This window comes from Lepus europaeus, chromosome 11 (genome assembly GCF_033115175.1).
Source record: "Lepus europaeus isolate LE1 chromosome 11, mLepTim1.pri, whole genome shotgun sequence".
NCBI classification, from domain to species: Eukaryota; Metazoa; Chordata; class Mammalia; order Lagomorpha; family Leporidae; genus Lepus; species Lepus europaeus.
Genome location: NC_084837.1, coordinates 91,046,727 through 91,070,424, shown reverse-complemented (window position 1 = coordinate 91,070,424; position 23,698 = coordinate 91,046,727). Strand labels below are relative to the sequence as shown.

The 23,698-nt window shown below is 54.0% G+C and overlaps 1 protein-coding gene across 1 annotated transcript in view; it reads right to left on the bottom strand.

Annotated features, from left to right (window-relative positions):
- Window positions 1-23,698, bottom strand: part of PAQR5 (progestin and adipoQ receptor family member 5) — an 81,022-nt gene that overhangs the window by 14,685 nt on the left and 42,639 nt on the right. The window contains exons 3-4 of the mRNA XM_062204819.1: window positions 8,092-8,219; window positions 4,964-5,169 (exon numbers count right to left, since the gene is read on the bottom strand). Coding sequence (XP_062060803.1) covers window positions 4,964-5,169; window positions 8,092-8,219 — 334 coding nt within the window. The remainder of the gene's footprint in view (window positions 1-4,963; window positions 5,170-8,091; window positions 8,220-23,698) is intronic.

Sequence of the window (23,698 nt, the reverse complement as noted above, 5' to 3'; positions counted from 1 at the left end):
GCTCATGTCTTGGGGGCAGGCATCTCGCCTGCTGGTGCCCCCAGGGTGCTTCTTGTGGAGACATGGTGCTGGTAGTAGGGCCGTTGCTGGGGCTGGCGGCCAGGCCCATGAGGGGCCGGGTTGCTTTCAGGTTTCTGAGTTTGTGAGCCGTGGGCTCCCAAGCACCTCTTAGACACCTGATTGCCCACCATCCTTTTCAAAGGGGCCAGGTGAGCTTCACCTGGAGGGAGGGGCCTGGATCTGTACCCCTCCCTCCCCCCACAGGTCCCACAAGGCCTCTCAGTGGTCACTCATTACACCAAAGACCTCAAAATCCTAGGAATCCGGGGCCGGCACTGCCTGCCACACTGGCATCATACATGGGCGCCAGGTTGTGTCCCAGCTGCTCCACTTCCGATCGAGCTCTCTGCTATGGCCTGGGAAAGCAGTAGAAGATGCCCAAGTCCTTGGGCCCCTGCACCAGCGTGGGAGACCCGGAGGAAGCTCCTGGCTCCTGGCTTCGGATCAGCACAGGTCTGGCCATTGCGGCCATCTGGGGAGTGAACCAGTGGGTGGAAGACCCCTCATTCTCTGTCTTTACCTCTCTCTGTAACCTTGTCTTTCAAATAAATATTTTTTTTTAAAAAAGAAATAACTTCAAAGCCCTTGGGATCCTAGGTCAAGGCGGAAACTCTGCCACCTGTGTCACTTCACAGATGGATTAGGGGAGGTGGTCCCACAGGCATGAGGGCCTCCTGGTTCCGTGCTCCCCACCGAGCGGGGAGTAGACCAGCCCTCCTCCAGGTCTGACACCGTGGACAGCTCCCCATCTGGGACAGGAAGAACCTCGGGCGACACCAGAGCCAGGGAGCCCCGGGCCCTGCCCCGAACTGCGCAAGGGGAGCCAGGCGTGAGGAGGAGGGGCATCGGGCATGGCTCTGGCCTGGGGCACTGCCTGCAGGACAGCTGGGGTTCACATGGGTCCTGGAGGGCAGGGCGGCCTTCCCAGACGCAGCTCCGTTCCAGGTAAGGAATGTGAGCGTTCGTCCTCTTTCTGGCCACAGAGAGCAGAAGGAGGAGTCCCTGAGCAGGCTGGGGATCAGAGCTGTGGTCGGGAGGGGCCGAGGCTTGGGCGTCTCTGAGGTTCCCAGGGCAGAGTCTTCACAGCTCTGCAGGGAAGGGAAGAGACGGTTTGGGGGAGCGGCATGTGTGAGGGCACCACGCAGGGAGCCAGGGACGGAGGAAGAGAGCTCGGTGCAGTGGCTGACCCCACGGGCTTCGACTGTGACGCTGGCTCTGGTCTTTTTTTTTTTTTTTTTTTTTTTTTTTTTTTTTTTTGACAGGCAGAGTGGAGAGTGAGAGAGGTAGAGACAGAGAGAAAGGTCTTCCTTTTTTTCCGTTGGTTCACCCTCCAATGGCCACTGCGGCCAGCGTGCTGCGGCCGGCGCACCGTGCTGATCCGAAGCCAGGAGCCAGGTGCTTCTCCTGGTCTCCCATGCAGGCGCAGGGCCCAAGCACTTGGGCCATCCTCCACTGCACTCCCGGGCCACAGCAGACAGCTGGACTGGAAGAGGAGCAACCGGGACAGAATCTGGCGCCCCAACTGGGACTAGAACCCGGTGTGCCAGCGCTGCAGGTGGAGGATTAGCCTAGTGAGCTGCGGCGCCGGCCTAGCTCTGGTCTTTATGAGTGTGCCAACACCCTCACTGTGCCTCACTTACAGCAGGGGTGCGGTCCGAGCACTGACCCTGGGGATGCTGCCCTCTGTTGGCCCCCAGGGCCGGGCACTGCTCTAGGGGCTTCCCCTAGAAGATACTTAGGGGTAGCTCATGGCTCAGTGGTTAACACTCCACTTGGGAAGCCCACAGCCCAGATCAGAGTGCCCGGGTTTGAGTCCCAGCTCTGTGTGCAATTTTAGCTCCTGCTAGTGTGCACCCCAGGAGGCAGCAGGTGGTGGCCCAAATACTTGAGTGCCTGCCACCCATGTGGGGAGACCACGATGGAGCTCAGAGCTCCTAGATTTGGCCAGGCCCAGCCCTGGCTACTGTGGGCATTTGAGGAGTGGATCAGCAGATACAAGTCGGCCTCCGTCTCTCTCCTCCTTGCTGATCTCTTTCACAGAAATAAAACAATAGAATTTAAAAAATTAGAGCCCTTGAATCGCAATACTCCCATGAGGAAGATGTCCTGCTGACTTCATGGGTGAGATGTCCGAGGCTGGGAGAGCCTAAGTAGCAGGCTGGGGTGGGGGGCACTGGGCCTGCAGTGCCATGGTACGATGGGTGCAGGTGCTGGTGTCCACAGCTTACGCCAGGTGCTGACTCCCATCACCAGTAAGTGCGAGGCAGGCGACCAGGGCCAGGAAGCTGCAGGCTAAGGGCTGTGGACTTCACCCCAGGTGACCGGGAGCCCAGGGATGTTGTAAATGGGAGGGGTGATGTTCGAGGAGATGTTGTAGAAACAGCTGGGTGAGGTGGGAAAGGCGCTGTGGGGCCCGGGCCAAGGCATAGTCAGTAAAGTCACCGCCTGGTTTGAGTCCGGGCTGCTCCACTTCTGATCCAGCTCCCTGCTAATGTGCCTGGGAAAGCAGCAGAAGACGGCCCAAGTGCTTGGGTCCCTGCACCCAAGTGGGAGACCCAGAAGAAGCTCCTTGCTCCTGGCTTTAGCCTGGCACTGCCCTGGCCATTGTGGCCATTTGAGGAGGGTACCAACAGATGGAAGACCTCTCTCTCTCTCCTCTCTAACTCTTTCAAATAAAATAAAAATATTTTATATTAATAAAATTAATATATTATTAGTAATTATAATAAAAATAAAACCTTAAAAAAACCAAGGCGCTGTGGCCATGGGCAGGTGAGTGGCCTGGGACCTGCTCTAAGAGAGCAGGGCGCAGTGGTGAGCAGCACACAGAAGCGAGACGCTTGGCTGAACCTGGTAGCTGATCAGATGTGGGAGGAATGGCGGAGGCACGGAGCAGGTCACCCAGGGAGCTGGACCGAGGGCACAGGCCCAGGGACCAAGTCAGCTTGCTCACCCAGGAGAGCAGAGGAAGGGGCTGGTGGGGTGGCGGGGGGAATGAGAGCCGGCGGGGAGTACAGCCCTGGGGCCAGAGACAGATGGGGTCTGAGGATGCGGCAGAGCCCCTGTGTCACAGGCCTGTGAGTCAGCCCCAGAGGGAAGGTGTCTGCCTTGGCCCTGGTGGTCGGGGCAGGGGGAGGTGGTGGGGCTCAGTACCCAGTACCCAGTTTCAGCGAATGTGGGGCAGAGGGGCCACACAGCCAGGCAATGGGGGTGCAGAGGGAGTGAGGCAGTAAGACTGTGTGTGAGTATGTCTGTGCATATTCGGGAACCCTAAAATGTTCATGGACAATGGATTTAAAGGTAAGTATGGGGGCTGGCACTGTGGTGCACCTGCTTACACAAGCATCCAAGTTCCAGCCCAGGCTGCTCCGCTTCCAATCCAGCTCCCTGCTAATGGCCTGGGAAACAGCGGGAGATGGCCAAGTGCTTGGGTCCCTGCACCCACATGGGAGACCCAGAAGAAGCTCCCGGCTCCTGGCTTTGGCCTGGCACCACCCCAGCCATTGTGGCCATTTGAGGAGTAAACCAGCAGATAGAAAACTTTCTCTCTCTCTCTCTCTCTCTCTCTCTCTCTCTCTCTCTCTCTAACTCTGGCTTTCAAATAAAATAAAAATAATGTCCAATGCCTCTTCCCAGGTGTGACAGAGGCAGCCTGGAGGTGCAGGGGGCCGGCTCCCCAGGCTGGTGGGACTGGGGGGGGGGTGCTGTTCAGGGCTCCTGCAAGCCGACTGGTAAACCTGTCGTCACGAGCCAGTAAATCACAGACTCGCCATCACATGCATCGTGTTAACAGAAGCCCGAAGTACTCAGTCTGCTGTACCTGTGGAAGCTCTACGTGTTGCCACGTCGCCCCTCCCACCTCATCATGGAGGGGAGTGCGGGTGACTGGGCCTCTAGCCTAGCAGGTAAGATGCCACACCCCACAGCTGTGTGCCAGTTTGCGACCTGGCTCTGGCTCCTGACTGCGGCTTCCTTCAGTGCAGACCCTGGGAGGCTGCGGTGATGGCTCAACTCATTGGGTCCCCGCCACCCACGCGGGAGACTCAGATTGTATTCCTTTTGTATTGTATTGTTTCAGTCTTTTTTTTTTTCTTTTTTGAGTAGACAGAGAGAGGGAGAGAGAGAGAGAGAGAGAGAGAGGTCCTCCATCCGACGGTTCACTCCCCCAAATGACAACAATGGCCAGAACTGGGCTGATCTGAAGCCAGGAGGCTCTTCCAGATTTCCCACGTGGGAGCAGGGGCCCAAGGACTTGGGTCATCTTCCACTTCTTTCCCAGGCAGGCCAAAGTAGAGAGCTAGATGGGAAGAGGAGTAGCTGGGACTCGAACTGGCACCCACAGGCGATGCCGGCTCTGCAGGCAGAGGCTTAGCCCACTAAGCCACAGCACAGGCCCCCTCCTGGTTTCTGTCTTGGTCCTGCCAAGACTCCCCACTGCAGGCATCTGGGGAGAGAACCAGTAGATGGGAGCTCTGTCTTTCTGCCTCCCAAATAAATAACAGACATTTTTAATTTTATGAAACAGTGAATTAAAAGAAGTTCATTTCGAGGCATAGTTTTTTCATAACACGCATTTTCCATGAAGTGTTGAAGACCTCCGATCTAATTCATGGGTCTCAAAATTTTCTGCACCAATAAATTGATCTTTTCAATTCCATGTTCCATGAACTTTTTGCGGCAGCTTTGAGCTCCCGCCACAGGGAGCAGCAGACACTACAGATGGGAGCTGTTGTCCTCAGAGCACCCGCTGCAGACCAGTCTCTTCCAAAAAGGCTCCCCAGGACCCCGGGCAGGACCCCAGCAAACCCGTCACCGCCCTAGGGCGCACCAGCTCAGAGGGAGGAGGGGAGGAGGCAGGTGGCTGGGTCATGGAGAGAGTCGGCAGGAGCAGGGCCTCACATACCCAGGCTGAAGAGGTTGACGGCGCCGTAGTCCAGGAAGTAGCAGATGTGCCGGGCGTTCCTGGACATGGAGCTGAAGGTGTGTGCGCAGCTGGACGCGAGGGGGTACACACAGCTGGTGCACATGTACACAAGCATGGGCCACGAGTAGCTGTCATTGGGGATGTCAGTCACGTAGAGCGCAGTTGCAAACCTCCACACGAAGAACCTGCAACACACAGCACGGCGCACTCAGCCTGCGGCTGCCCGTCCTTGCCCTGTGCAGGGCAGGCAGTGAGTCGGGAACGGACAGATGTGCTAACAGCCCCCTCCTATCTGGTGATGGAATGCCTTCCCCGGCATCTTGCCCCAGAGCTGCTCTAGCCTCGGCTTGTATGCTTCCAAGGATGGGAGGCTCACCACCTCCTAAGCCAGCCGACCATGGGGAAGTTCGGCACAGAGTTCCAATCTGTGTGCTGGCATCTCTTTCCATATCATTGGCCCTGGCTCTGCTCATCAGAACCCCAGAAAACAAGCCCGTCGGATATTCCTAGGCAGTCTTCCTGGCTCCCTCCCCTCAGCTCCTTGAATTAAATCATGCTGGATCCCCTGACCGTTACCCCCAGGATGCACAGGGCAGCGTCACACTGCCCCTGACTTCTGCACTTCCTGCGGGACGGTTGCAGTCCCCCAGGTGGAGCCCGAGAGGACTAATCATTTCCCTCTGCGCTTCCACAGGCTGCCTGCCCTAAGACTGCAGCCACCTCTCTGAGCGGCCGTGTCCACGGAGACCCTGCACTTTCCACGCCCCCAGCCGCCTGTCCTTAACCCCACGCCCAGGGCTCTGCCGCAGAGCCCTCCCCTCTGCAAAGCAGCCCTGGGCAGTCGACTCCCTGGCCCAGGAATGCCTGTGAGTGGAGCTCTCCCCGCTAGCACTGCAGGGCGTGGCTCAATCCTGGGGCCGGGCCTTTGTGTTCCTGCTGCGGAAGAAATCAAACTCAAGCTATTTGCTGTTTCTCAAAATGTATCCTGTCATCTTCAGACCCCATCCATTCCCTAAGGGCATTGGGATCCGGGCTTTGAGCCTAGCACGGTGTGGATGCCGGATGCCAGAGGCCTGGCTACAGGTTGGCTGGAAAGTCACCCGCAGGCCTGTGTGCACAGAGGTCAAGGGCGGCCAGGGCAGTGCTCAGTAGCAGCACAAATCTCAAGAGAGAACCAGCATGGTTCATCCAGAAAATGGGACAGCGCGTGGCTGTCAGAAGCCAGAGAGAGTGACAGGTGTTGTGGGGCAGTGGATTAAAGCATGGGCCTGCGGTGCCAGCATCCCACATGGGCGCCAGTTCGAGTCCTGGCTGCTCCACTTCTGATCCAGCTCTCTGCTATGGCCTGGGATAGCAGCGGAGGATGGCCCAAGTCTTTGGGCCCCTGCACTCATGGGGGAGACCTGGAAGAAGCTCCTGGCTCCTGGCTTCGGATCAGCTCAGCTCCAGCCATTGTGGCCATCTGGGGAGTGAACTAGTGGATGGAAAAACCCTTCTATCTCTCTGTCTCTACCTCTCTCTGTAACTCTTTCAAATAAATAAATAAATATTAAAAAAAAAAAAAGAAATCTTAAAAAAAAGGAAGGTAGGGCTAGCGCTGTGGCATTGTATGTTAAAGCCCTGGCTTGCAGTGCCAGCATCCCACATGGGCGCCGGTTCGAGTCCCGGCTGCTCCACTTCTGATCCAGCTCTCTGCTGTGGCCTGGGAAAGCAGTGGAAGATGGCCCAAGTCCTTAGGCCCCTGCACCCGTGTGGGAGATCCGGAGGAAGCTCCTGGTTCCTGGCTTTGGATCAGCTCAGCTCATTGTGGTCATGTGAACCAGTGGATGGAAGACCTCTCTCTCTCTTTCTCTGCAACTCTGTCTTTAAAATAAATAAAAATAAATCTTTACTTTTTTAAAAGGAAAGCATGGATAACGGCTCAAGTACTTGGGCACCCACCACCCACATGGGGAACCTGGATGGAGTTCTTGGCTCCTGGCTTGGTCTTGGCCCAGCCCAGACTGTTATAGGCATTTGGGGAGTGAACCAGCGGGTGGAACTCTGTCTCTCCCCCCATCCCCCCCACCTCCGCCTTTCAAATAAATAAATAAATCTTAAAAAATAATAATAATAAAAAAAGCAGTCCCAGAGACTCAATGATGCCAACAGTGAGCAGGTGCTGGGGAGGGACAGAGGGAGCCTGGGAGCTCCAAGAGACGCGGGGGCTGGGAGAAGGGGACTCCATGGCTTCACCAGGTTATTGTTTAGCAGCCAGTAGGCATTTCACTGCAGTAAACTGTAAAATGACAATGACCTCCTTGGGCGAGACCTTGCTCCACCCTCCCCAGTCTCAGCCCCCAGGGCCGCCACGCTGCTGCGTACCGAGACCACTCTCGTCCAGCCCGAGCCTGGGCTCTGTCTCTCTCTCCCCTGCACTGAGCTGGTGGGTGCATTGGCCCAGGTTTGTCTTCTGACTCCTGGACAGGCTAGGGCATGGGAGCTTTCCTGGTCAGGCTTGAGGGCCTGCCCCTCTCTGCTCTCTGCTCAGTAAGCAAAGCTGTGAGGTGTGTGAGGCTGTTTCTCACCGAGACCTCCCTCTGCCGGTCTGGGAGCCCCATCCGTGTGTCCTCGTGCTCAGCTCTGCACCAGTGCTGCCAACCCAGGCTCTCCCTGCTGCTATGGGTCCCAGGCTGACCACGAACACCCATGGCTCTGTGTCTTTGCCCGAATCCTCACAGCAGCCCTGGCAAGCGTGCAACCGTCATGCCTGCTTGGTGAGGCCCAGACAGCATGGCTGACTTGTGCAAGCTCAGGACACCCCAACCGGGGCTTCTGGGAGACCTGGAAGGCCCCGAGGCAGAAGGAGCCGGAGGTAAATCTCATCGAGCCAGGCCCAGGAGCAGGGAAGGGCAGGAGAGCTGGGGGAGCCCCCTCGAATCCTCCCACAATCCGTGTCCTACAGCCCATCCCAAGGCAGACTCAACCTCTCTCCCCCTCCCTCCCCCACGCACCCACACCTGGGAGGGGGCTCCCCAAACCCAGAGCAGACTCTCAGCCCTCCCAAGTCCCACTCTGGTCCCCGGAGCTCCTGAGTGAGAGGGGCCGGCCACAGGGCTGGCAGGTACCAGAAGGGCAGCAAGTGAGTCCAGATGTTGAGGGTCTCATTGGTCATCTGGAAAAGGCTTAGGATGCAGGCAGTGGCGGAACTCTGTGGGTGCCGGTAGCCGAAGAGGATGCCTTGCTCATGGAACACCTGTGGAGGGAAGCAGAGGGGGCACGGAGGTGAGACGGGGGCGGCATCTCCAGCCGCCGTCGCGCTGCCTCCCGGGCTGGGCACTGTGAGCCAGGGACACCTGGGCAAGTCCTCTACCTGCTGGCCTCCTCCCCTCCCTCCTTCTCTCCCAGGAGCTCCTAAAACCCCAGGCAGGAGTCCGGCCTGTCTTTGTGCTCCCAGAAGCCCTTACTCTTGGTATGAACATTGCCTAAGACTCCGTGTGCGCACCCTCTGGCTGGGGCCCACAGCCCGGTCTTTGGACACCTTCGTGGTTGGCTGACATAGATGCTGTCTGTCTGAGCCAACAGGCCCCGGATGGCAGGGGCCGGTGGGAAGATTTCTGTAGAAAGCCCGCCCCAGCCCCTACCCCCAGCACCCTCAGGGCCGGGATGTTCACAGGGCGCTTCATAAAGGTCTTTTGATGATGAAGCCGATGATGCTGGTGCCTGTGCTCCCAGGAGCGGGGGGGCTGCCTAGAGAGGCCACCCCCACCCAGGGAACCAGCTAGACAAGTCACACTGCCTTTGCTCTGGCTGGGTACAACACAGGCTATCCACCCAAGCACCATACGACATCCACTGAAAATGAGAAGATGACAGGGCAGGAGCGATCTTGGCTCAGGACGCAGTAGGAATGAAGAAACTGGACACTGATCATATTCCCACCATGATCGTAAGATCCTTGCAAGGCTAAGCACCGCTGACGGGGCAGAGGCCGGGAATGACAGAGACAGGCCGAGGCCCTAGGCTGCAGGGGACATTATCCCCTCTGGGTGGTTGATCCAGGCAGGGCCGGGGAACGGCCGGCCGGCAGAATCACTTGTTCTGGCTCTGCCAAGGCAACCGCAGGAGGGACTCAATGAACTCAATAAATAAGGCAGCAGGTTCATTTTTAAGTTGACCATCTTTTCGTGGCCTGCGAATGATGCTATCAATATCCAAATGGCCCTTGGGTGGGAAGGGGGAAAAAGTTCCTGACCCCTGACCCCTGGCATATAGACCAAGACTTGTCAGTCTTGACCCTGGTGATGTCTTCAACACAGAATCCACAGTTGTCAGGGGCTGGCCCAGCGTGGCTTTGCCTGTTAAATGCCAGCGGCCCACGCTCTGCCTACACTCCCCTGCCGGCACGCAGTGAGGACTCCAACGGCTCCAGGTATGGTCACCACGGCAACATCTCCTCCAGCTTAGAACCAGTGCCCTCGGTCAGTGTCGTTAGGACCTTTGAAAGGTGGATTATAAACGAGCCCATTAACGGAGGCAGATAACAAAGGTGCTGTTAGTACCCTAAAAATACATCAGCCACACCGGAACGTAAAGCCTGCTGCGGTCTTCCAGGGAAGGCTGGGAGGATGGAAGCAGCCAAGCTCCTCTCCCCCGGGCCGCCCGATTCTTAACTTGACAGCGGCTCTGCATTCGGAAACAGCCAATGTCTAACACACTGCAGGCTGCGTCTCGAGCTGCGTGCTTGGATGACATGGATGTTTCGGCCTGAGCCAACAAGCCCCCACTGGTCAAGAGGCCAGAGGGACCCCCGAGGGAGGAGTGGATCGTGGGCTCCGAGCTTGAGAACCCTCGGTTCCATCCTGAGTTAAGCCGGTCAGCGAGGGGCCAGGGGGATCGTGAAGTTGTTTCATGGTCCCATGAAGAAATGCTATCAGAATCAGGCGTGGGTCTTGGCTAATTACGGCCATTTGTTCCAGAGTTCGAGTCACCATGCCCTCCTGCTGATGTGCCCGGGGTTACAGCCAACAGAGGCCTGTGATGCACAGCGGAACCGTGACCTGCAGCTTCCCACCCCACGGGGCCGATGACCAGAAGGCAGACTGGCCAGAGCCACGAGCAGGAGGTTGGCACATGCGTAGCTCAGTCAAAGGCTCCTCTGCAGAGACTACGGCTCCCAGGAACTCCTCACTGGGTCTCTCTCTTTTTTTTTTAACCTTTCAAGTTTCTTACTTTTAAAAAGAATGTTAAAATGAATTAAAGCTTGGGTTGCTTGTTAAAATGCAAGAGCTCCAGAAAGGAGCAATTATGAATTATTCACTCTTTCTTCTGCATCAGGGCAGCAGATTAAAGGAACATTATTCAATGGCCCTCGTTACAGCGAGATAAGGAAGGCTGTAGTCAGGATCCTAATGATAGGTGTAAGGGCTGTGGCAATGGGCTCTGGCTCTGCTGGAGACGCTGGGCTCAGCTCTGAAGACGGCACAGAAGAGTGGGAGTTTACAGTCAGGAGCAAGCCTGGGCGGGGAGCAAATTACCAGGAAGAAACACCAGGGGCGAGGGGGACTGGCCAAAGCTACCCGAGAGCAGCAGGCGCCGCAGCTCACTAGGCTAATCCTCCACCTGCGGCACCGGCACCCCAGGTTCTAGTCCCGGTTGGGGCACCGGATTATGTCCTGGTTGCTCCTCTTCCAGTCCAGCTCTCTGCTGTGGCCAGGGAGGGCAGTGGAGGATGGCCCAAGTGCCTGGGACCTGCACCCGCATGGAAGACCAGGAGGAAGCACCTGGCTCCTGGCTTTGGATCGGTGCAGTGCACTGGCTGTAGCGGCCATTTGGGGGGGGTGAACCAATGGCAGGAAGACCTTTCTCTCAGTCTCTCTCTCTCTCTCACGTTTAACTCTGCCTGTTTAAACAAACAAACAAACAAACAAACTACCCGAGAGGATTCTGGGTGAAGGCAGGCAGGGGCGATCAGACTTCCCCAGGGGTTGGTGGAGGCCAAGGAACCTGACCCGGTGTCCAAGGTGAGTAGGAATGAAGGAAGAGGAGGGGGTGGTGGCTTTTCCTAAACTGACTTGGCAGGGTTCTTGATTTTGCAAGGAAGCTCACAGATGCCCCTAGAAGGTTCTAGAACCAACCAAGAACACATGGCCAAGCAAAGACTCTCACCATTGTATGATGCCAAAGATCTTGTGACCAGGGCCTGGCCAATGAGGCCGAAAGCACCATGTGCCGGCGGTGGGTGGTCCCCAGGCAGGAGGTGGGGGAGCAGGCTGCGGAGCTCAGAGACTGGGGCAGCCAGGGTGGGCGGTGCCAGGACAGTAGCCAGAGAGAGGCACGGCTTGAATCTGCCCAAGGTGAGTCACGGGGTGAACTCTCCTCCCCTCTCTGGATTTTTGTGTTCTTGTTGGCAAAGGGAGAGATGGGGGCGAGACTGACACAGCCAAGAGCCAGAGAGGGAGCAGAGGGGCTGAGAACTCCATAAATTGGGTATCCTGGCCAGATCTATGGGGAGGATATTTTGCCCCCAATCCAGGGCCTCCATCTGACCTGCTAGCCTCCCCCCGCCACAGATGGGAAACCCCAAACCATGCAATAGCAGCAAGGTTTAAAGCAGCCCCTCTAAAACAACTGGTGATAGACAAAGAAAAGGAGTGTGTCTGAGGACCAGCGACGTGCCACTTAGAAGGGGACTGACGGCCCGGTCCTCCTCAGCATGAGCCTCTGCCTATTGCATCCAAATGTCAGTGCACATGCTCACTCCGGCTCCGAGCCCCTCTGCGCACAGACAGGAGAAGGGGTCTCCCCATCTTCCCACTCTCCCTTCACTAAGCCATCCCCACGGGGCAGATTTTCACAGAACGCATGGAAACGACCTACTCAAGAGAACAATCTTGCATTCCAAACCCGGTGTGACCCCAAAGGCAAATGACAATCATTGCCTTGACATCCGGGGCTCAGCCTCATTCCCAAGCCCCGCATGGTAGCAGGCGCCTGCACATTTGCACAGCGGAACCGATTTGTGAGACTCCACCTTGCATCCCCGGTTGCAAGCTGGGCAATTTGGAGGGAAATGAAATCAAATTGCTTGCAGCCTGTTATTTAGAAGCGAGAAACCCCAGGCACTGAGAGCGAGGGGCTCAGCCATGAGTTTTCCCTTCGAGTGCTGCTGCGAAGTCAGCGGCTGGGAAGGCTCCCTGGCATGGCTAAGACCCCGTGCACCTGCTACCTGCTGCCTGCTGCCTGCGATTCTGCTGCGGCGGTTTTAAACCTTTGGCTTTTCTCGCTATTAAGCCACAAGTCACCTGGGGGAGAAAATGGAGTGGATTTTGGTTGCTGGAAAACAGGAGTGGATTTTGGTTGCTGGAAAACGGGAGTGGCGGAGGAGGGTGGGGAGATGGGCAGGCCAGGCACGCACTCTGCATTTTCCGCCCACAGCTCTCTGTATCCTTGCAACCACCTGGGAAGGAAGAGCCCTTTGGTTTTCAGAAGACGAATTTTCTGCAACTTGTCCAAGTTCCCAGAAAGAGTGGAAGCAATGCCTAAACATAAACGCAAACCCCCACTTCCATTTCTCCCCGGCCTCTTGCATGCCAGCATTCACTGCTGCCGCTGCTCACAAGGGCTCTGATGAGACAGCAGACGCTCCCGCCCTACCCTGGGTGTGGTTCCGGGCTCTCACGGGCTCCTCCAAGTGGTAGTTTCATTCTCTTGTTTCCAATGCTGTTGTGGACTGAATCCCATCTCCCCCACCCCAAAGTCCTAATCCCCAGCACCTCAGAAGTCACTGTATTTGGAGTGCAGGTCCTCTGAGAGGCGCTAAGTTAGAACGGGGCTGTTGGGATGGGGCCCTAATCCAACATGCCGTGCCCCTCACGAGAAGAGATGTGGACCCAAAGGAGGACCACAGAGCACACAGAGCGCCGAGGGTGTGTGGGGCAGTGAGCCAAGGAGAAAGGACACAAACCCTGCCAACACCTTGGCCTTGGATGCCCAGCGTGGAGAACCAGGAAGAAATGTTTCTGTGGTTCAACCACGCAGTCCAAGGGATTTTGCATTGCAGCCTAGAAAATGCGTGCATGTGGTGAGCTTGCCTGCCCGTCCCTAAGCCAGCGCCTCTCCAACTCTTCTGCGGGTGTCTGCAGATCACGGGGGACCTCACTGTGGTCGGAGCCGGGCTGAGAGTCTGCATTGCTAACAAGCTCCCAGGCCTGCTGCTGCTGCTGCAGGTGTCTCTCTTCCAAGCCCCGGCCCCAGCGCTGTGCTGTCCTCTCCAGTTAATTGCAAAAGACAAAGTCCCCACCAGGCAAGGTAAACACAAACATGGGTGCGCAAAGAGCCAGGATGGGGATCAGAGGTGAGTGGGGAGTCTGGGGAGGTGCGGGGAAAGGACGAGGGGGCCAGGAGGGCAGGCCACCCATGTGTGTCAGTTGCCACCTGTCGGGCACTGGGCTAGAGAGCAACCCGGCAGCAGGAAGGGTACAAAGGGAGCCAGACTTCCTTTACACACAACACACATGCAGTTACTAGAGCTGGGCTGAAACAATTATAGGCAAATGCGAGTTTAGAACATGGCTGTGATGGTCACCAAAAAACCCCCCCCATACCTGTGCAGTATTCACCCATGCACAAAGGTGCCTGTCGTACACACAGCTCAGTAGTTACAGGGGACTGTGGTGAATGTCTCCTGGCCAATCAGGTACACAAACGTAAGGACACAAAGGATCACTACCCGTTGCATGCCCGCATTCCATTATCAGAGCGCCTGGGCTTGAGTCCCGGCTCCGCTCCTGATTCCAGATCCCTGCGGGTGCACATGCTGGGAGGCGCAGTGATGTAAGTAAGTTGGGTCCCACGTGGGAGACCTGGATTGGGTTTCTGGCTCTTGGCTTCAGTCTGGCCTAGCCTCGGCTATTGTGGGCATTTGGGAGGTAGATCAACAACAGCTGGGCTATCTCCAGTTCTCCCTTTCTCTGCCTCTCTGCTTTTCAGATGAATTTAGAAAATAAAAAAAATTGAGTAAATATTACTCGATTCAAGTAGCATAAAACAAACCCCATTGAATGAAAGCATTATCGAGCATTCATCTAGAGAAGAAAAAAAAGTGTGGAAGCTGAAATAAAGTAGCATTCCTGGATTTTGCATTTGTTGTAAAACTGCCCTCTTCGGGGGCCGCACTGTGGTGCAGTGGGTTAGGCCCCCAGCTGCGATGCTGTATCCCGAATGGGAGTACCGGTTCAACTCCTGGATGCGCCACTGAATCAGAATGCTAATACCCTGAGAAAGCTGGTGATGGCCCTCAAGTACTGGGGCCCTGGCCACGCTCTGCCATCCATGGAGTTCCAGGCTCCTGGCTTCGGCCTGGCCCAGTCCTGGCCATTGTGACCATATGGGGAGTGAAACAGCAGATGAAGATCTTCCTCTCCTTTCCATCACTCTGCCTTTCAAATAAATAAATCTTTTAAAAAAAACCTTGCAGTCTTTGATTCAAGAACTAGGAAAACTATTTTCAGTTTTAGGCATTGATTAGGAGTTGACCAAAGGCGAGCTTGTGTTAAGTTTCTAACACGGTACTCAGTCTGTGGGAGGCGGAATAACGGCCCTCCAGAGATGGTCAGGTCCTAACTGCCGGGACCAGGGATTAGGTTTGGTCACACAGCAAAGGGTCACTAAGGTCACAGGTGGAATTCAAGTTGCTGATGAGTGGGCTTTAAAATAGCAGGGGCTTGGGGCCAGTGCTGTGGCATAGTGGGTAAAGCCGCAGCCTGCAGTGCCGGCATCCCATATGAGCACTGGTGCGAGTCCCTGCTGCCCCACTTCTGATCCAGCTCTCTGCTGTGGCCTGGGAAAGCAGTAGAAGGTGACCCAAGTCTTTGGGTCCCTGCATCTGCATGGGAGACCTGGAGGAAGCTCCCAGCTCCTGGCCTTGGATCGGCTCAGCTCCAGCCATTGTGACCATCTAGGGAGGAAACCAGCGGATGGAAGACCTCTCTCTTCCTCTCTCTCTCTCTCTCTCTCTCTCCCCCTCTCTGTAACTCTGACTTTCAAGTAAACAAATAAAATCTTTAAAAAATAAATAAAATAGGAGGGGCAGGCATTTGGCCCCACACTTAAGATGCTGACTGGGAGGCATGCGTCTCACGCTGGAGCGCCTTGGCTTCGATGTCTGGGCTCAGGCTCCTGACTCCAGCTTCCCACTAATTCAGACCCTGGGAGGCAGCAGCTATGGCTCAAGAGGTTGGGTCCTTGCCACCATGTGGGAGACCTGGATTGAGGTGCCATCTTCTGGCTTCAGCCTGGCCCAGCCCCAGCCATTACAAGCATTTGAGGAGATCTTGATCTGTCTGTCTGTCTCTGCTTCTCAAATGAATACACACATAAATAGGGAGAGTCTCTACAGTATCCAAGTGGGCCCAGTGCTTAAAACTGGAAGAGGGAGGCAGAAGGGGATGTGACAGTGTGAGAAGAAAGTCAAGAAATATGCTAACGCAGGCTTTGAAGGAAGGGACCAGGAGCCAAGGAATGTGGGCAGCCTCAGAAGGTACACAAGGCCGGGAGACAGTTCCTCTCCTACAGCCTGCACCACCTCCTTGGGTCCTTGGCCCTGGGAGACCCATTGGTTAGACTTGCATCCTACAGAACTGTAATATAATAAATTTGTCTTTCCTTTGAAGCCTCCAGATTTGTGTTAATGTGATATGGCAGCAGCAGAAAACTAATACAAGGTCAGAATTTGACCACACACACACACACACACACAACCCAAACCCATTCCTCGTGCTGGGTATGGCAGCGCCAGGGTAAACTGCCCACTGCAGAATGGATGACCCTGGAACCATCCAAAGGTTGTGTGTGACATTTTCCAAATTCTCTCCCACAGAGGAGCCTGCTGAAGCACATCATATCTGACCTGAAATGACCGTCATCCACCCAACGGGAACACCAAATAAGAGCTGTGAGGCCGGCGCCGTGGCTCAATAGGCTAATCCTCCGCCTTGCAGCGCCAAGTTCTAGTCCCGGTTGGGGCACTGGATTCTGTCCCGGTTGCCCCTCTTCCAGGCCAGCTCTCTGCTGTGGCCCGGGAGTGCAGTGGAGGATGGCCCAAGTGCTTGGGCCCTGCACCCGCATGGGAGACCAGGAGAAGCACCTGGCTCCTGCCTTCGGATCAGCGCAGTGCGCCGGCCGCAGCGGCCATTGGAGGGTGAACCAACGGCAAAGGAAGACCTTTCTCTCTGTCTCTCTCTCACTGTCCACTCTGCCTGTCAAAAAACAAAAAAACAAACAAACAAAAAAAAAACCTTGCATGGGAAACAATTCAAGATGGCTGGAAGAAGTTGGGGGAATAGCGTATCCTCAAATACAGAGAAACTGACATTATTCTCAGCATGAGCTCTCCACTGACATTTGTTGTGGGATGTTGTTAACAAACCCTGCAAAGAATCTAAGTTTGGTTAATTTCACTTTCAAAGGGATCAAACTATGGACAGGGTTTTTCTAAGCCAAAGAAGCCGCATTTGAAAGACTCAAACAAGTGACATTCTAATAAAATAATAATTGAAGACGGGTAACAAGAATATCTGGACTGTGGAAGGGAAGATTCACATGCAGATCATCCTGAAATTCATTTCTGTAGAGATTAATTTTCTGGACATTGTAGACTGAGGTACAATTTTGAGCAAAATCCTACTATATATATATATATATAGTTTTCTTTAGAATACATTTTTGTCTTAACAAAATAAGTTTAAAAGTTCTATTTTTTAAGATTTTTTTAAAAATTTATTTGAGAGGTAGAGTTACAGACAGAGAGGGACAGAGAGAGAGGTCTTTCTGAGCCAATCTGATGTCAAGAGCCAGGAGCTTCTTCTGGGGCTCCCATACACATACAGGGGCCCAAAGACTTGGGCCATCTTTTATTGCTTTCCCAGGCCATAGCAGAGAGCTGGATTGGAAGAGGAGCAGCTGGGACTAGAACCAGCACCCAGATGTAGACCCTGGGAACAAGAGGTGCTGGCTCCAGGGTCCAGGTTCCTGCCCCCATGGGAGACCTGCATCGCGTTCCAGTTCGCAGCTCCTCACAGCAGCACCAACCGTTGCAGGTATCTGGGGAGTGAACCAGCAGATAAAGGTTCCTTCTCCCCGTGTCTGTGTGTCTGTCCCTCTCTCTGTGTCTACCTCTCAAATAATTGTACAAATCAATTTTTTTAAAAAAGTTGTTTATAAAAACAGCAATAACATATGTTGATCTCTATGAAACTAAAATGTTAAGTTTCATATGCAGTCCCTTTGCACTGCTTTAACTTGCTGTGTAAGATTTCTGATTCATTTCTGACTCCAAACACGGCTCTAAGGATGTCTGTTGGTGGTTCCACTTGTTTCACCTCAGCAGAACCGAGCAGAAACTCAGCAGAACTTTCTCCTCATTGAATTAACATTAAAAATAACCTAAGACCTACACTGCAGTGACACAGGAATAGTGGTCTAATTAGGCATCACACAATTATATCACACAAATTATGTGATAATGTTGATTCCAACACAACAACTCATAATTTTGCTGAAATGGCAAGAAAAATAGATTTTATGGAAAAACATAACTTTTGAATTATGTTTTTCTTTATTAATCTTTCAAGTGTCATGAAATCTATCAGTATAACATCCAGATGTACACAATAATGATTAACTTTAGTTGACTTTGATATCTTGCTGACCCTAAAACTTAGAACTTTGTGGTTTTCTGGCCATATGAATAGAAGTATTTTATACACTGTTTGCTAGCTTTGTTACCTAGCCAGATAGGGTAACCTCTCAGTATTTAGACGCAGGGTCCGGGGCCTGCACCTGTTCTCCTGGGTCGGACCCAGCATGCCTCAGCTGACCTGGCTCCATGCGATCACGGTGACAGCATCACAAGGCAGGGGTGCCGATGCATTTTACAGATGGAAACTGAACCTCAGTGGAATAGCAGACCCAGGATGCAAACCATCGTCTGTGGTCCAAGATATCTCAAGTGGCAAAATTAAAGTGGCTCCACACAGGAGCTGCTCAGGTAGAGAAGGAAAGCAAAGCCAAGCCCTTCCTGAAGGGTCTTTGCTTTTAAAAAAAATATATTTATTTTCACTCCATTTGAAAGACAGAGAGAGACAGAGATCTTCCATTTTTACTGGTTCACTCCCCAAACACTTGCCACAGCCAGGGCTGAGCTAGCCTGAAACCAGGAGCCCAGGACTTAATGCAGGTCTCCCACACGGGTGGCAGAGACCCACGCACCTGCTGCAATCCTCCACCATCCTCGGCCGCTGGATGGGAAGTGGAGCCTCCGAGATGCGGCCGCCACGCAGCTCCGTGCACGGAGCCTTCCCGTTGCCAGGATCACCATGGTCTTCCTGCCTTGGGAACTGAGCACCTGTCCCTGCCGGCGTGGCCTCGCCCACACCACACTCCCCTCCCTGAGGCTGCGCACGCAGGGACAGCGTGGGAGCTCCCGCAAGGTGCTGCTCCTGAGACGCTCCACGCCGACCCCTGCACAGCGATCTTGACTCACAGCCTGCTTCGGGGAAGCCACTCCAGGACACCTGCTCTGCCCTCCTGTGGCCACCGCTCAGGCCACGTGTTCCAGGAGGCTCCTCCGTCTGCCGGGTCCCCCAGCTCCCCACTGATCACTGAGCCACAGAACGTGAAGTGAAATAAGGAGTCACTGGGCCACCTGCAGCGATTTTGTTTAAGACTTTTTTTCCTTTCTTTTTAAAACTTTATTTGAAAGGCAGAGAGATAGAGACAGAAACAGATGAGATGTCTCTGCTGCTTTACTCCCCAAAAGCTTGCATCAGTAGGGGCTGGGCCAGGTGGAAGCCAGGCAGGAACTGCACCCAGGTCTCCCATGTGGGTGTCAGGGATCCAAGTATTTGGGTCATCACCCACTGCCTTCCAGGATTGGCAATCAGCAGGAAGCTGAAAACAGAAGGCAGCTGGACCTTGAATCCAGGCTCTGAGATGGGACGCAGGCCTCACACGTGACTTCCAGGGGGTATCCCAACCACAGCACCAATCCTCCACCAGGGTAATTTTTCAACCTAGCATAGCCTAAGCCTTCCTGCCTGACCCTGCTAGTGGTGTTAAAATAACCTGAGTAACATATAAACTAGCAGACAGGGCCAGCACTGTGGCATCCCATATGGGTGCATGTATGAGTCCCGGTTGCTCTACTTCTGATCCAGCTCTCTGCTGTGGCCTGGGAAAGCAGTGGAAGATGGCCCAAGTCCTTGGGCCCCTGCATCCTCGTGGGAGACCCAGAAGAAGCTCCCACCATTGCTGCTAACTGGGGAGCGAACCAGCAGATGGAACACCTCTCTCTCTCTCTGTGTCTCTCTCTCTCTGCCTCTCCTCCTCTCTGTGTAACTCTGACTTTCAAATAAGTAAATAAATCTTAAAAAAAAAAGTCAAAGGAAAAAGCTAAACCAAACAAATGATCACAAAAGCAAGAATGCTGGAGTTACTCTACCAGGTGAATTCTAAGACAAAACAGCACTGGATACAAAGGCGATCACTACAAAATAATGAGACGTGTACTTCACCAGGAAGCTATAATAATTACAAACTCGGATGTGGCGCTCACATGCATACAGCAGAAATGAACTTATCTAGAAGGCGTAGTTCAGAAAGGGGCCGCGACGGCGGGAGATTCTGACACAGCTCCACCGCAGCGTCCTAGCCTGCTTGGTGCTGCTGCAACAGAATACCAGAGGCTGCGAACCGGCAAAGAGAAGAGGCCTGTGTGCTTCACAAAGCTGGGGGTCGGAGGGGCCGCACAGCTGGGGTGGCAACATCCCAGCAAGGCCCCGTGCATTATGGATGGCTGTGTCACACGTGGGCGGGAGGCAGAGGAGGCTGAGTGTGCAGGGCGGCGGGTGTGTGTGCGTGCATGTGTGTGTGTATGTGTGTGTCTTACTTACAACTCACGCTCCTGAGACAGGAGTCCCCGGGACCCACCTGCCTTCCCCCAGGCTCCTCCTGTGCGGGCTCCACCACCTCAGCTCAGCCCGCTGGGGACCGCACAGGAGCCTCTGGAGGACAAACCCAAACCACGTCCAAACCGTAGCACGCGGCCAGCTCAAGCGGAACGCACTTGGGAAGAACACGGGGCTGGCTTCTGTGTTATCTCACGGGCGCGGATGGATGCTGCCCGCAGCAACTGGAAACTCTGCTCTATTGCAGACACACTTGGAAGATTTAGGAACATTGACCGTGCAGTGGGCCATGAAGTTAGGCTGACCACATTTCAAAGACTGGACTGATACAGAGGGCAATCTCAGACCACAATCAATTCGGTTAAATCCATAGCACAGGATGCTTGGAGCCACCGAGTTCCTGTGTGATCCAGCGGTGCCACTCCTGGGCGTTTACCCAACAGAACTGAAAACACGTCCTCCCCAAACCTTGTAAAGCAATGTTCATGGCAAGCAACTAATTGTCTATCAACAGATGGGTGGACAAACAAAGTGTGGACTATCCATTTAATGAAATATTATTCAACCATGACAGCAGGTGCAGCACTGCTATATTCTATGGCAAATCCATTCAGAGAGACACTCAGAGCAGTTGTCAAGGCTCAATGTGAGGAGAGTGGGAAATGGAGTTATGAAAATGTTCCAAAATTGACTGCATGATGGTTTTGTCCAACATACCCTGTGTGTGTCAACAGACTAAATCCACTGACTTGTACACTTTTTAAAACATGCTATCTATTTATTTCTTTGTTTTCTTTGAAAAGTAGAGAGACAGACTGAGATCTTCCATCTGCTGGTTCACTCCTTAAATGCCTACAATAGCCAGGGCTGGGCCAAGCTGAAGCCAGGAGCCCAGAACTCTATCAGGGTCTCCCGCAGGGGTGGCAGGGATCCAAATACCTGAGCTGCCTCGGAGTGCACATTTAGGAGGAAGCTGTATTGGAAGTGGAGTAGCTTGGATGCAAGCCAAGTGCTCCAATATGGGGTGCAGGCATTCCAAGCAGTGACTTAAGTTTCTGTGCCAAAAGCCCAACCCAAATTCTATACTTTACAAGGGTGAATCTTATGCTATGTAAATGCAATGGTTTAAACAAGGTTTGGCTTCCAAACCTGTGTAGACACTTAAGCCCCAAAGTCATAAGTTGGTGGTGTTGAGAGGGAGGAGGCTTGAGCCAATTGTGATGTCTAGGAGTGGGCCTGGTGGTGAGAGGCGTCTCCTTGGAAGAGGGTTGGTTCTAAAAGCCGAGTTGTGCCCAGCCACCCTCTCTGCTTCCGTGGGATCCTCCTCTGCACACACTCTGCCATTGTCACCCTTCCCTGCCCAGATGCTAAACCAATGGGGCCTGCCTGATCTCGGCCAGTGAGCCTCCAACACCGTGAGCCAAGAGAAACGCCCTTCCCTCCGAAGGAGCTGGTCCTGCGCGTGGACAGTGACAGATCTGACCAGTGCACAGAGTTAATCTCAGCAGAGCTGCTACAGAAAACCTTCCCCTGCAGAAAACTCAGCTGGTGCCAAGCTGCTCCCAGCACCACCGGGGGCTCCCTGTGATAGGCTGAAAGGAGTCGGGCAACACGCCCAGATGCTTCTATATGTAAATCCTATCGACCAGAAAGGCAAGAATTGCAATCGTGGACAATACTACGTATTAATTATATTAGAATATTAGTTAACTTTTTCCCATAGAACTCACACAACTCACTTGTGGTTGGCATAGCCTGAATCCCAAATCCAGGCAAGGACAACAAACGAAGGAAAAATCCTAGGTCGCATCTAGGAAGGAAATAACACAGGCCAACGCACTAAATAGATTGAAGGATCCTAAGTAAATCAGTAGCTGATTCCAGCAAGAGATTAAAAAGGTACATCATCACTAAGCCGTATTGAAAACAAGAACAAAATGCTGGTTTCGTGTTAGTAAATCAATCAATGGAATTCACCACCTTGTCATCATCTGAAAAGCACATGGATAGGAATACAAGTGTTCTTTAGAATTCTTACAATTAAAAGGGAACCATCCTAGCAAACTACCAATTAAAAAAGAAGGGCCTTTGCCTGATCGACAGCACAGACTACGTTCCGTGGTGCAGTGCTGAAAGCGTTCCTTTTGATTAGAATCAAGGCCTGAAGATTCCCATCGGACAGGCATTTCAACAAGCTCCCGTTGATTCTGCTGTCCGGCTCCACCCACCCGCTTGGGAGACATCCTGGGTGGTGATGGCTCCTTGCTCCTGGATGCCCAGGCCACCGACCCAACACCACCCCAGCCACTCATCTGGTTGTGTTTGCTCTCTCTTTTTCATAGTCCCATGGTCCTATTTCATTTTCCTTGGCTCCTCCCAGCAGCCTGGTGCCAGTGACTTCACAGATAGCACCTCCATTTACAGATGAGCTACTAGTCCCCGGGAGAGCTGCCGTGCACGGCTGGGCCATTGCCACTCCTCTCTGCACACATCACCTGGGGAATCCTCCTGCGTCAGGCATCCGGGGCCAGGGGATATGTTTCTCTGTAGCCTCTGGGTCAAGGCTGCAGTCAATAAAAGAATATCGATTTCGCACAAAATGTCCTTGTTTCCCAGCTAAGTGTCACGCCACATTGCTTAGGAACTGGCTGCCTCCATTTCTCTGTTTTGTCTCCAAGTTGGGTTTGTGTAGGAATCAGCACTTAGCTACTTATTCCATTCTTTCAGGTCTGGATTCAAATCTCTAATGAGCCTCTAATGTACCCAAGACTGTTTTTGTAAGCTATTTTATTCATTTGAGAGAGACAGACAGACAGACAGACAAAGCTCCCAGGCCAAAGCTGGGAGTCTGGAACTCGACCCAGGTCTCCCATGTGGATGGTAGGAACCCACCTACTTGGGCCATCCCCTGGTTCTGCATGAACAGGAAGCTGGACTTGGGAGCAGAGTCGGGACTCGAACCCAGACTCTCATGGGTTAAGACTCCTAGCATTCTAGGTCAGACACACAGGCTGGTCTTTAGGCACCAGGGAGATTAAATAGCAGGAGGCGAAGGCCCTGTGAGAGCGGAGGCAGGTTCCCAGCAGTGCCATGGCAACCGGGCTCCGGCTCGGCCTGCCTGCTAACCTGCCGCATCGCTCCTCTGGCCCTGCCAGTCCTACATCGGCGAGAGTCCACCCGACACCGTCTTCCGGGGCACACCTCGCTTCACTGGCTTCAGGGTCACCTCCTCTTCCATCCTGATGTCGAGTCCGCTGGAGAATTACTTTTCTGGGGCAGTCCCAAGTGCTTGGCCATCAGCCGAATAGGAAAGGCTGCTCCTGCTCTCTGAATCCCCCAGACGAAACATCTCTCAGGACATAGCGCTCAGTCCTCTTGAATGCAAATGGAAGAGGATTCGACTTCGGGACTGGGCTGCAAAGGATGGATGTGCTCCTTATAAGGGGAGGTGAGCCAGTTCACCACAGATCGGACCACAGGGATCTCACCAAGCCTTATTAGAGCAGACTGCCAAGGAGCCCCATGGACAAGCTGCCTCCCGAAAGTTCAGAGGGGTTGGCACTGTAGCACAGCGGGTTAAGCCTCCTGCGACTCCAGCATCCCCTATCACAGCACCAGCTCAAGCCCCGGCTGCTCTGCTTTTGATCCAGCTCCCTGCTAATGGGCTTAGGAAGGTAGCAAGTGATGCCCAAGTGCTTAGGCCCTTGCTACCCATGTGGGAGACCCAGATGGAGCTCCTGGCTCCTGGCTTCAGCCTGGCCCTGCCCTG